At 39.5% G+C, this 13,297-nt stretch overlaps 1 protein-coding gene across 7 annotated transcripts in view; it reads right to left on the bottom strand.

Moving 5' to 3' along the window:
- ST3GAL3 (ST3 beta-galactoside alpha-2,3-sialyltransferase 3) overlaps positions 1-13,297 on the bottom strand; it is a 198,432-nt gene that overhangs the window by 133,037 nt on the left and 52,098 nt on the right. For all 7 annotated transcript variants that reach the window (XM_068405794.1, XM_068405792.1, XM_068405796.1 and 4 more), the window contains one exon: positions 5,365-5,407. In XM_068405794.1, the coding sequence (XP_068261895.1) occupies positions 5,365-5,407 (43 nt within the window). The remainder of the gene's footprint in view (positions 1-5,364; positions 5,408-13,297) is intronic.

Genomic DNA, 13,297 nt, shown 5'->3' with positions numbered 1-13,297 from the left:
AAGAAATCCCACAGCAGCAGGCACAGGGCAAGTCCAGCATTCCAACACGTTTACTGCTTATTTTTACAGTGCTTAATGGCAAAGTACCACACATAGACACAAACAGTTTCAAAGCAACCTCCCACCCTAGAAACAAAATGAGGGGAAGGGACTCTGTTTCAGTTCTTCATTATTAAAGCTCTGAAGTAAAGAAATTTCAACAAACAGAAGTAACCCAGTCACTGTGTTTCCCTAGCCCAAACTCCCTCCATTTTTATGGTCTTTTCAAAGTCTAGATCAAGTTTCGTTTGAGTTTGCAGGATGAAGGTTGTTATTTCTGCCCCCCCTTCTCCCCCTTCAATTTCTTTGTCTTTTCTTTTTCAGGTGAAGTTTGAAATTATCATGAATCTTCAAAAAAAATCTTTGTTGCACCTCCCAAATCTACTCTATAATATTAGAAAAACATGTAAATACACAGTATCACAAAATGTCTAGCAAAGCACAGAGGCCACTGGAAGAAATATTATTCCTTTTAATTAAGCACTGCCTAAAAATTCCCAAAGTACACAATACAAAATATATACCATATATCACATAAATATAGTATATTAACTATGTTAGTATTATGTTATTGTGGTCAACCATACTGATCTCATAGTCATTTTTCTAATTAAGAGAGGTAGCAATTTTTTTTTACCTGTTTCTACCTTTAAAATAATTTACTTTCTCTCTCAAATTAACACATTGTAATACCCACTATCTTTTTGTTTAAGTGAAGAATGACTCCAGTAAGCTCAAGCACATCTAACATTTGGAAAACTTTGAGGGAATGGTTCGTCCCCAGTCAAAGTCAAACCCTGGGACGTGCCCTCCATCATTCATCAGCCAAGATTTTAACATCCAAGGTTCTGAGCTGACTGTGGCAGCAGGTGAAAAGATCCACCGGCACCCAAGTGGGGGCTTTTTTTTCTGGCTGTTGTTTAGAAGCATCAAATCACCAATCTAACTGCTAAAGGACCTTTGAAAGTAGCTTTTGAAGGATGAGTTTGAAATGAGGACAGAAGTAGCACTCCCTAGCTTCCACCTCACCAAGTAAATGGCATGCTAGCAGACTTAGGAAAGCTGGTATAGAAGCATGAGGGCGACCAACGCAAAGGAAGAGCCCCCAAATCACATGGACTGTTACAAAAAAGGAGCTTTTCACCTGTGCAAGACAAGTGAATCTACACTTATAACATGCCAAGGCATACTCAGAGTAATCATTAAGGGGACTAAACCAAGCATTCACAGAGTAGTAAGCGACAGAATAAAGAATGACCATGCAACCTTCAGCTGGGCCCACTAAATATGTATTAAGATACCATCTATAATTACGTACATGATCATAGGCTGATCCTCCTGCAGAAATCTCATTTAATTCAATGCAAACATAGATTCTGCTCAGAGAATGATTCAGAATTTGTAGTGAATAAGACTCTTGTTTCTAGGACCTGGCCAGCCTCAAAGAACTACTACAATATAAATATTTAATAAGAGCATGCAACCCTTTGCCAAGCACAGATGTTAGAAAGCGACTGCAAATCTTGGCATTTGGTGGCACCTAGTAATCCATTGGCCGAGTCACTAATGTGACTGATGGCTTTAAGTTGTTCAGGAACTATTGGCTCCTCCAAGAATTAAGACCTGTAAATTGTATCGTATTTTTTTGTATAAGTACTCTTCTCTACACAACCAGTCAATGTTGGATTTTACTCTTAAAGGCTTAAAAATGGTATGTGGCTCTGCTGCTTGGGAAACCTCTTTACCTGGAAGAAACTGATGCAACTGGCCTGTTTCTGTACTTTGAGCATATTTTGTTTTGATATTCTAATTTTGGTAATGATGTTATGGTTGGTACAAGCACAACTAAAAGATAAATTCCTCTTGCAACAGATCTTTTTCACTAATCTGGTTCTGAGGAGCCTTAGGGCTTATTTTGACTAAGAAAACAACTAATTCATAAACTATGTTGCCTATAGATGTCCTCAGTTTTCCATTCATCCTGTATTTTGTTAACAATCCCTACCTGGATACCATCCTGCTTTTTAAAAAGCTAAAAGACTTTCCAAAGAAGAGTTAGCCTAAGCACAGGCAGCAGAAAGGAAGCATCTTCCTTCTTGATATTCTCCTTTCTGACAAGCTCAGAGCAACAAGGCGTCTGGTCAGAACTGGTCATTTCCATGAAGCACCTGTACAGCATCTTTAAAACTGGCCCTCCCCTTCCAGGTGGATTCCTGGCCATACCAGCCTCCCTAATGCTATACATGCATCAGACATTCAGTTCCCACAGAAAACACTTCTCAAGTACTTCTGACAGATTTTCTTTCCAACGTGAACATATCTGGTTTCCTTCCTGTTTCTATGAACTCAAAGAAAACCAGTGAACAGAATCATTACGCTGCTGTAACCACAACAGAATGTATTATATCTGAGTAACGTGCCCTGGACATGTGCAGGGTAGAGGACACTAAAACAGTAAGAAACGAAAAAATTAAAGATGCAAAGGTAAATGGACACATTACTATTTATTCATGTCAAACACTTTCCTTTGTATAATTTCATTTAAAATGCAAGTCAGAGCATTTAAGTTTTATTGCAGATCTACCTCTGTAGAAAGTGTTAGTCCTCCAGGTCATTGGTTTAAATTATATCAACTAACACAGCCAGGAACAGATTTTGACCAATTGAAAGATTACGGAAAAAAGAGAAAACTAATTGTTGCCCCAAGTGCTTCAAGTTGCACAAGGCTCTCACATGCTGTCAATTAAGTGAACCCTATAAAGTTATGATCTGTGGTAAAATTCCACCAGAACGATTATATCACAACAGACGTAATTAAATGATTTCTGCCAATAAAGTCATCAGTGCAGAATGTATTACCCCTTTCAACTCTGAGCAAGTTTGTTTTAACCAGAAAGTGCTTCTGTGATGGTACCACCTTGATTAAGAGTTGCATAAAGCATTTTTAACTAACAAGTTTCACTGAATTCCCAGTCTGTATTTAAAACAAACATATTTGGTACCCTGACCACACATGAGGAACTTGTGGAACAGCAGCAAATTCCTCTAGGCTGTCACCCACTTTTCCTTCAAAATTTATTTAGTATGTTTTATGGTATTTTCAGCTTTTCTCTGGCTCTCTTGCTACTGAAAAAAAATCAGAATAATTCAGGCTGGAAGGGAACTTTGCAGGTCATCAGGTCCATTCTCCATCCTCAAAGCAGGGGCAGCTTTACTTCCACAGAAGAAATACAGACACAAACAACAACAAAACACAAACAAAAAAACCTCCCAACATAAACCCAAAGGATGATTGCTGTCAAAAAAAAAATGTGATTTCACCTATGTATAGTACTTGCTTTCTTTGCACTTTAACCTAACCTCATAGTATTTATTTTAATCATGCTGATTTTATTGCAAGCCTTTCCAGAAGCTAACTTTATAGCTGATCTGCTTTGAAAGCAATCGTGCACATTTAGGGTGCTATATAAGTATCTTTTCTTTAAGTAGTCAACAAAATCTTTCTTTAATCAAAAATAATGGAGAGATTTTATCACAGAGAGGTTTTAATAAAAAAATTTAGGGTTTTGGAAGCCCTCCAGCAGGTAAAAACTTCACTTGACCTCATAATAAAGTGTAAGAAGGAAGAAGCCATGTCTCAGAGAACTGTAATAGAAGTAGATAAGTCAGCAAAGAAGAGAAAAAAGGATGTAACGGAGGCTTGAAGGGAAGGAAGACTCAATCTGACTTGCTAAAAGCAACAAAGAAAAGGAGAGTGAATGCAGAAGGAGGAATAGGAAGAGCAAGACTGAAGCAGTGGTTTGGACACAGCACAGGCTGGTATCCAAAGCTGGTATGTCAGAAGTGTGTGGACAGTCAATGGGCATGTTCAATAAATCGGACATTACATGCAAAATATTCAAAATAGTCTGGAAAAAAAACCCAAAAAACAGACTACTTAAACATTTTTCCCTTACCAACACCAAGATGTTCATTCAAAGGTTGCTTACTCGCTTCACAATTTTGGACTAATCTCTTTTCTTTGACTTCTACATGTATAAATTGAAGATAACATATCATCTCATCCCAGTGTTGTGAGGGTACATACGCTATTGTCCCTAAATCACAGGGATGTCCCAATACAGAAAATTCGATAAAGAAAATTTTAGCTGTGCAACCAGCACGGGTTCCAGATAGCATGCAACAAAAACCGCACAGAAGGCTCCATTAAATGAGACCAGAAAGAAACATTGACCAGGTATTCATGCAGTAAATGCCATCCTTCCCACACAGTGAATGAGATACAGAGCATTTGGGGGGGGGGGGGAGGGGGGCGGAAATCAATATTCCTTCTCTCTCATACGTGTTCTTCTACAGCACCTTTTTACCAGATAAATTACTATCGTTGAGTTTATGTACTCAGCTTCTTCTGTAAAAGAAGTTCCTACCTAGAGGCTTTCTCATTTCCTGCAAACAGCAGTTCCCAATACACTTATAAGGCTTTTATTTCACTATGGAAGCTCCCAAGCTGCTCAGCAAGACTAAACTCAAAACTTTAGCGTCACACCCTATAAGTACAACTAAACTTTCTAAACATTAAGAATGGTTTTTATATTAACATCATACATAGTACAGAGGATGCATCCTCAAGTCATTCAAAGCCACCAGATTGCTTCAGTGCCTTTTTATGTACTAGAAGCAGAAGGTTTTTAGCAGTCTTTTTGCTTCCAATACCAAAATTTCCACAAGGCTGTTGACCTCAGAAGCAGAGTCGCTAGTGACCCCTAGTGTTACGAAGTTCAGTCTCAATTTGACTGATTTATGGCAAAAAGCATGACGAGTATCATCCTTCAGCACTTTGTTGTTCTTCTGACACAGCAAATAGTCATCACTGCCTTGTGTTGAGGTTCTTTCCACTCCAGTTTACAAACAAAAATAGTAGTATCCATTTTTAAAGAAACAAGTGGAAAGGAAATACAAATGTCTAAGCATCCCAGTAAATTGCAGATGGACGTTCCTCCTCCTTTCAAATGTTTAACATTTTTTTCCTCATTTGGAAGATTAACAGTAGGATATCTAGAGCAGACTGACAGTCATAGCTTCAGGTGGACATTTATAGCCTCTTGATCAGTCATTAAGAAATTAATGACAGTGAACCATGATCCAAGCTGGCCAGCAAAGCCTAGTGTAAGGAAATAAGTTATAATTGCCAGGTTGCTGCAGGACTTGGCTGTCCCAGGTAGAAGTGTGTAGTCCAGTGAGCCAACTGCCCAGGTGACATAAAAGTTGCTTACAACAGAAATCTGTAACTACAGAAATAAAGAAGAGTCCTACTGTTCTACTTACAATTTTGAGTCCAGGTTCAGGAGAAAGCCCAGTTTGTCATATTCTGGAAAACAAAAGCAAGGGACACAATATCATAAAAACTGCAAGTGTCTCCTCTGCAAAAGACACTAAAACCAAAAAGAAGCAAGTCCTTATGGAAGGGCAATAATTACTTAATAGCTGTATCATCATTTCCGGTTGCTAGAAGCTGTTATCACAGATTCTTGTTACTTCAAGGTATTCCCAAATTAACATTTCTGAATCTCCAGGAAATACTAAAGCAAGCGAATGTGTGGGTAACCATAAAATTAGAAATCACTAGAATTAACCAAGAGCTCTGTAGTCATAAAAACAAAGCACTACTGAAACCACATATGCAGTGATACACAAAGCTTTCCTGCTTGCAGTAGAAATTGTTTTGCCAGTAATTTGCATGACAAACACTCCTCTCCTAGGTCCTGATGTGGTAGAGCTTTGAAATTGTTCTTGATTCCTTGTCTATTCCAACCCACAACTTCATAATCAAGCAGCCTGTCTTCAAGAGAAAGTCATTCACAATGGCAAAAATGCTTCAAGTTCAGGTGACGTTGTTCAACAGGAAACTGCAAAGTCACAGTTTATATCAAAAACAGGGAACAGCTACAGGAACAGTTATCACTCAGAACATCTGTAAGTCCTGTATAAAGTAAGCTTTGCATTCAGCATCTTTGAATACACTGAGATCTTGTAAATCAAATTATTGATACAAAAAATAAAACTATTAGAATTCACATGAGATACACAAGAAAAAGTAAAAGGTGTCGTGTCCTTCTTGCATTGGGTTAAGCTCAGGGGCCTCCTCACATTGAGAACCACTGGGTCTCACTACCATACAATAAAAGCCAATAAAAACAGAGAAGTAAAAGATAATCCCTCGAGGGCTTAACGATCAGGATGTATTAAAAGAAACAGGAAGAAAAAAAATTCTCATAGCCTTTTCAAAAGAGCTCAGTGGAAATAGAGAAGTTTGCTTTCCTTATGAAACACCACCAGAATTCCTGCTGCAGTAGTTTACCTAACATGCTCACAAGCTTCTCATGCTATCACTTACCGGCAGAACAGGAAAGCCTAAACATGTACCTAAGACAAAACGATTGCACCAGACAGGTCAGTGTAAACTGTGCCATTGATTTCAATCCCATTAAGATTTAACTCCCGAGCCAAGGGAAGAATTATGTTTGACATAACTTAGGTAACAGAAGTTGCAGAACATGTGTGCACTTGATATTGGCACATACTATCCGTTCTCTGCCAGCACCCGCGTGCCACCCACCATCCCCGTTGTATTTGATGTTAGAAATGCACCTGTGCATCTCTCCTCCACCTTCTACATACTGACAGTTGTGTTTCCCCCATGTGCTGCTTTCCTCATAACTTCCTCCCAGTTTATTCCTCCTACAAGAAATTATTTCCTGTCTAACCTTACCACCTCTGCGTGTATCATTGTGCATAGGAAGCTACACATTCTGGGGAAAAAAAACCATGCTTTCAATTTTTATTAACCCTTCCTCCTTCTAAAAACAACATCCATACTGAGCAAACAGCAACAGAGATTTTATTCTGTTTTGAAACACCTACAGCCACTGACCAACCTGTCATCAGACTTATCCCATTAGAGCTAACATTCCCTTCCTCCCAACAGGAAATACAAGAAGAGGAAATGCAGTAAGAGATACATCATCTCGTAACTACAACATCATCCTTGGCTTTCCACTAACTCAGCACTTTATGAGCTTTGCAACCAAAGCACCAGAAAACACGCATACACTAAATGCTTAGTGCCACAGATGCCATACCTCCATTGCAACGTTTCATCAGATTTACCTTGTTTGTCACATGCATTTCACCTTCCCTAGGTTTAAACTGGTTACTTTTGATGTTCCTTGATGATTACTAACAGAGGTATAAAGTAATCTTGTAAAATTACATATGTCAACTATCTTGCAACAGGCACTTTCCAAAAAGTCTATGAAGTGTAACAAAACTAAATAACATTTCTGGTTTCAAACTAGAAGCACAGCTATGTTCTTGATTTTCAGTCGGGTGTAAATTATCCTTTCAGGCTGTAACATCAAACCAGAAGCATCTATGCTCCTCCTCACTGGCTGGTAAAATGTGCAAACTACTGCAGGGAGAGAAATGCTGCCCTCACCATGGGCCATCTCACACTCGCTGGGATGTCTGGAAGTCACAGCATTACTATTGGCTTGGAAATGAATCTCTATCACATGCTGCTCCACCAAGAAAGACACTAGGAGATTCTAAATTACAGATTCAAAGTTAGCTTCCTTTTTAGCAAGAATTAGAGTCTTGTTACAGACTTCCAATATCATTTAGCTGTATCACTATGAATACAGGGGCCAAAAGTCACCGTGACACACAACAGTGAAGCCCACGTGCTGGCTGGAAGTGGTTTAGGATTCACAAAAGACAGATAAAACCCCAAATATCTGGAGAAAGCCAAACACACATAGCCCAGCTGCAGGAAAAGGCAATCCTTATCTGGAGTTACGTATTTAATTTAAAACAAAATAAACCAGAAACCCACTAAACCAAAGACAAGTACAACTGAATCTAAAATACAGTACGGTCAGGATGTGATGATCACAGGAGAGGGACTGAGCTGATCACACAGCTCACTGCTAGAGAAAGGAGCAATCCCACTCCCACCCTTCCCTCCCTTGAAAATACTGGCTGCAAGAGCCTGCCTTGGCACTCATGTAACCTCTCTGTGCCCTAACCTACAGGTTGCTTTCACCTCCCATCACCTTAGTTTAAAGCCTTACTCACCAAGTTAACAAGCTGATACACAAAAAACCATTGTCCTGTTTTTCATGCAGTCGGATAAAAAAATGCTAGAATATTAGAGAAAATGGGTAAAAAACAGCTAGAGAGAACAAGGTAGAAATACTCCAGCATCTCCACCAAGAACTAGCTTGGACCAGCTGGCTGTGTTAACTCTGGTTTGACATTGGTGTCTGCCAACATCATCATGATGCCCTCCCCCGTTAGGGGTTCTCTGCACTGAAGCACAATGCAGAGCTACCAATGGGTGTGGGTACTGGAGAACTCCCTTCAGATCTAACCAGGCTGGTAGGTCTCATCCAGCTCAGGCCATGTCTGACCCACCAATCTCCAGACAAGGCATTTATATGGCTATGTGGAATAGGATTTTTTTTTAAGCCAAAAATGAGTAAAGGTAATAAAGAACTTACTTGCATCCACTAGAAGAACATCATGGAAGAATCTGAACAAGGTTTTATGTTCTCAGCCCATAAGAGACTGGCCCATAAGGGATACAAGCAACAGTATTAAAACAGAGCAAGGCAATCTAAGGACCACACACTCACTTGTGCTAGGAAGCTACAAATTCCAGCTGACAATGTGGTAGTGTACAGAAGCACAGAAATGAATGAACATGGGAAATGAAGCTTCATCATGCCACATAAGAACAAGAGGTCTTCTTAGGTCAGAAATAAAATGCATTTCTACATTTCCAGGAAGATCGGAATTGAATAAGAATCTAATAACTGACAACAATTTCATAATAAAGCATGTAATTAGATTATACGAACAGAAGTACAGCCAAGCATAGCAATTTCTATAAATGATGCAAATCCTGTGCCAAATTCAATGCCGGCATTAGCATGGAAATTTCTCCCAAGTATCCAACAGAAATCCAGCTACCAGGCAGCAAGTGAGAAATGCAATTGTCTAGTGTCTGTAAACTCCATACAGACCACCCAAAAAGCCATAAAGCACAGTGTACATCTATCAAGTTTTCAAATTGCATTTTGCATCTGTAGCCAATATAGCTATATATAAGCAAATGCGCAAAATTTTCCCCTTATGCTACTAATCAGAAATCAACAATCCAGGAATTAACTTGGCTCACTGGTTTTATCCTTCCAAACTACCCGTAAATAATTTCACTGATGACTTGAGGACTATTCCTTTAGCATCTAGCTACTTAGAAGCACAGCACAAATAACTGCCCACAGAAACAGAAAATTAATTTAAACTTTTAAAAAAGGTGGGCTATATGCAGCTCTAGTTCTGTGTTTGACTGGTAATTGCAAGTACAGGAGGGAAGGCAGAATGTTCAATTTTAGCTATTTTATTCAAAATTGGTATGACACTCAGGAGACAGAAGTCCCATCAAGAACAGCTCAGACCACCCTGATACATCTCATCCTGTCCGGTGCAGTTCGGTCTCTGCGGAACTGATGCTGCAACTGAGCTAAGCCTTGGTCACCGTCCACATGCAGGTTCTACATCTGTGGCAAAAGCCAGGTAAAATGACTTACCCTGCAATGAAAGAGGTCAAACACCTCACATTCACCTTAGACTAAGAAAACACACGTGGACAGTTACAAAGGTTCAGCTGATAGAACTCAAGAGACAAGAAAGAATTAACGAAAAAAAGTCATGTGCAATGGATCAACTGAAAAGGGCAAAAGAAAGGTTTTCTTCTAGGGTTAAGAAAATACCACTCAGGATTACTGAGCAACAATGAAAGTACTGGACAAACAAGGACTTAATGTTGCATCCTTTCGTTAGCATTTTCAACTTTAACCTCTTCAGTGATGGAACTTAGAGATGAAAGCATTCTTTTCTGAGGCTATTTAAATAACTGCAAAAAAATAATAAGATTGTAAAGCCAAGTTCAGAAGGGCTAGAGCCAAGGCCACCTGGGCTCTGTAGCCCTGTCCCTGCATAGACTGCATGCCATTCTCCTAAAGTCTATGTTCCAGTTTCTTCCTCATCCCCATTTACTCATTGGCAGAGAAGTTTAGTAGCCTTTTTCTCCACATTATCCAAGTAACAGCGGGGAGAACCCTGAGTGTACTGGCAAGATAAAGCCCAGTCCTTAGAGCCTTTCCTTGCTGTGTAAAATTACTCAGAAGGAGCAGAACTGACACCTGTGAAGATAACTGCTTAACCCTTGCAGCCCAGTGCTAGACACATGTGTCACTGATCTATGCCTGCACAGAACTATCTGCCCATTTGACATTTCAGCCATGTGTGTTAAAAAAATGATGCTTCAAGAACTTCTAATGTAGCCTCATTTAGGCTTCATTTTTAGCTGGGGAACAAAAGAACTTCCTTGACAATACTACTCCTGCTACCTGGTGCACCTGGTCTAGAGAACCAGGATCAAAGCAAGAAGTATAGAGAACATTTTGGTAACTGCTGGTACAATGTTTTCTGGTGAGGTGGGTGTTTGGTTTTTTTTGCTATTTTATTCTCAGAAAAGACTGAATAACTTAAATATTTAAGAAAATGTCATAAACTTGAAACATGCTTCTCCTTCCCTTCCCCCTAGAAGATTTCAGCCAAAATGGTTAAAATTGGGCAATAATCTAAGCAGCAACAAAAAGGAGAACCATAGAGCGATTCTCAACATCAGCAGCAAAACTTGGAATTTCACTTCTATTGAAAATGTTCACAGACTGTGCAAACTGATCTAAAGACACCAAAACTGCTACACCAAGCTCAATGTTCACTTTCCAGATACTGCACCTGATGAAAACAGACATATTTGATGGAAATAGATACACCAAGCGCTATCAGCACAACTGAAATACAAACCCATGAGTTCAAAGCAGGGAAGAGGGAAATCCGCCTCCAGTCACAAACCTGAGTGCCCTGGTGACACCTAAAATCATGAGGATATTACTTATTGTTTCAGATTTAGCAGCAAAAGGAAGTAATTTCCAGCTTTACAACTTCAAGTTTTTTTTCCCCCTCCCTATAATTCGTGTTGGGGCCCCCAAAGACATCTGGCCCAGCTTTACAGCCTGAGGAAAGCAATACACCAGAGGGGTCTCCTCCATTAGACACTGCAGCTACATTATTCATCCCCCAGGCACAGAAAGAACAAATAAGCAATGACTTGCTGATAGTGCTGTATGGGTCATCCATCAGGAAGGTCCTTTGTCTGCTTGTCCTACCTCCATAATAGGTATAGTAAACCAAAAAAGAGGTCATTCTAGCATCTTACATTTTAAAAAGCTCTGGTTACCTTAACATGGACTATATAACTCCTTACAGTTTTTTTACTAATAAAACTATAGCAACCTCCAAGGGTAGAAAAGCCACTGACTGCTTTAAGCTGAGTTTATGAAAGACTCCTATAGGAAGATGAAGAATTTCCTCCTATGAACTGCATATGCCCTTTTTCTTTTCCCAGGGAGTCATCTGTTTAAAGCCAGACTGCAACCTTTGCTAAATAAACATTTGTTTCATTTACTACCACGTATCCACTCGGCTAATGGAGCTAATGCTACCCTACTGAATCTTCCGACATATTCTTTATTTTAGAAATCGTATCGTATTTCCTAATAAAAGTGAAGAACAATATTAACAAAACAGTAATTTATATCGGTTTTTAGTGACTTACAAGATATACTGACTTTATGCGGATAGATGCCACATGATAGAGAAAAATCCCATTAAAATACTTCTGTGTTGAGGTATTCTTTAAGCCACTTCTTGGCATTTGCACCTCAATTTATTCACAGCTGTATTTTCAATTGGAGGAACAGAGCATTAATAAGACGACAGATGATGATACTGAACATGCTGTCAAAGTCACATAAGGACTATGCAACCGATATATGACAGTCACTGGCAAAGATTCAAGCAGCTCCCATAGCCTACAGCTCAAAGAAATAAAGAATTAAGTAGAACTTCATTAATCAAAAATGAAAAGGGAAAAGCATTTTTGCAGAATAAAGCCACTAAAACCAGCAGAAAAAAAAAATATCAGCAGCTGAAGGAAACAGAGAATTTCCTTCATAGTTCTCACAGCTTCTCCCAAAATGGTTAAGGACTCTAGCATAAGGAATTACCAACAGCAAACTCCTAAACAACTACAGATTTAAATTCTCAAGTGATTACTCCATTATCACGGTGAGCACGGTCTTGCATGTGGGCTTTCACAAGCACATGAGCCACAGCAGATATGCTACTCTAAACCAAATTTCAAAAGCTCAATTTTCTTGGCATAAGTCAAGACAAACTTTTGGTAAGGGTTAACAATTAAATTGAAAAGAAAAAAGCAACAACTACAAAAAAGTTAAAACATTCAAACAGTTTGAGCAAGACCTAGACGACACTTGGTTGCTTGAGAAGATATGTTAGAACTATTGCGTTTTAAGCCTGCAGTGAGAACAACTGCTATACAACCAGTAGCCAGTACTGCAATCAAACATGTCTAACAACAGTATAAGCCTACAGCCATAAGGTATTTAGAACCTCAGTATTTCCAGCAAGCACATTAGCAGATGGGGAAGTTGCACATTCAATGCACTCTTATCCTAATGAGGCTTAGAGAAGAAAAATTTAACTTGCTTGCTCTCAGACACAGGAGGTAGAAAAAGTCTTGAACAAAAATAGCAGGGGTATAAATCTGACTTTCAAGGTTGAACATTTGATTTGCTAGCAACAAAGTAAAACAAAGCAACTAGAGAGGGAAGGGGGAAAAAAAAAAGGAGTACTAGCTGCCTATGGCAAGTGAATGAATCACAGAATCACAGAACCACAGAATGTTAGGGATTGGAAGGGACCTCGAAAGATCATCTAGTCCAATCCCCCTGCCGGAGCAGGATTGCCTAGACCATATCACACAGGAACGCGTCCAGGCGGGTTTTGAATGTCTCCAGAGAAGGAGACTCCACCACCTCTCTGGGCAGCCTGTTCCAGTGCTCGGTCACCCTCACCGTAAAGAAGTTTTTCCTCATATTTATGTGGAGCCTCCTGTGTTCCAGCTTGCACCCATTGCCCCTTGTCCTGTCAAGGGAAGTCACTGAGAAGAGCCTGGCTCCATCCTCATGACACTTGCTCTTTACATATTTATAAACATTAATGAGGTCACCCCTCAGTCTCCTCTTCTCCAAGCTAAAGAGACCCA

Source organism: Nyctibius grandis, chromosome 8 (assembly GCF_013368605.1).
Source record: "Nyctibius grandis isolate bNycGra1 chromosome 8, bNycGra1.pri, whole genome shotgun sequence".
NCBI classification, from domain to species: Eukaryota; Metazoa; Chordata; class Aves; order Nyctibiiformes; family Nyctibiidae; genus Nyctibius; species Nyctibius grandis.
This window is presented reverse-complemented; position numbering and strand designations above follow the sequence as displayed.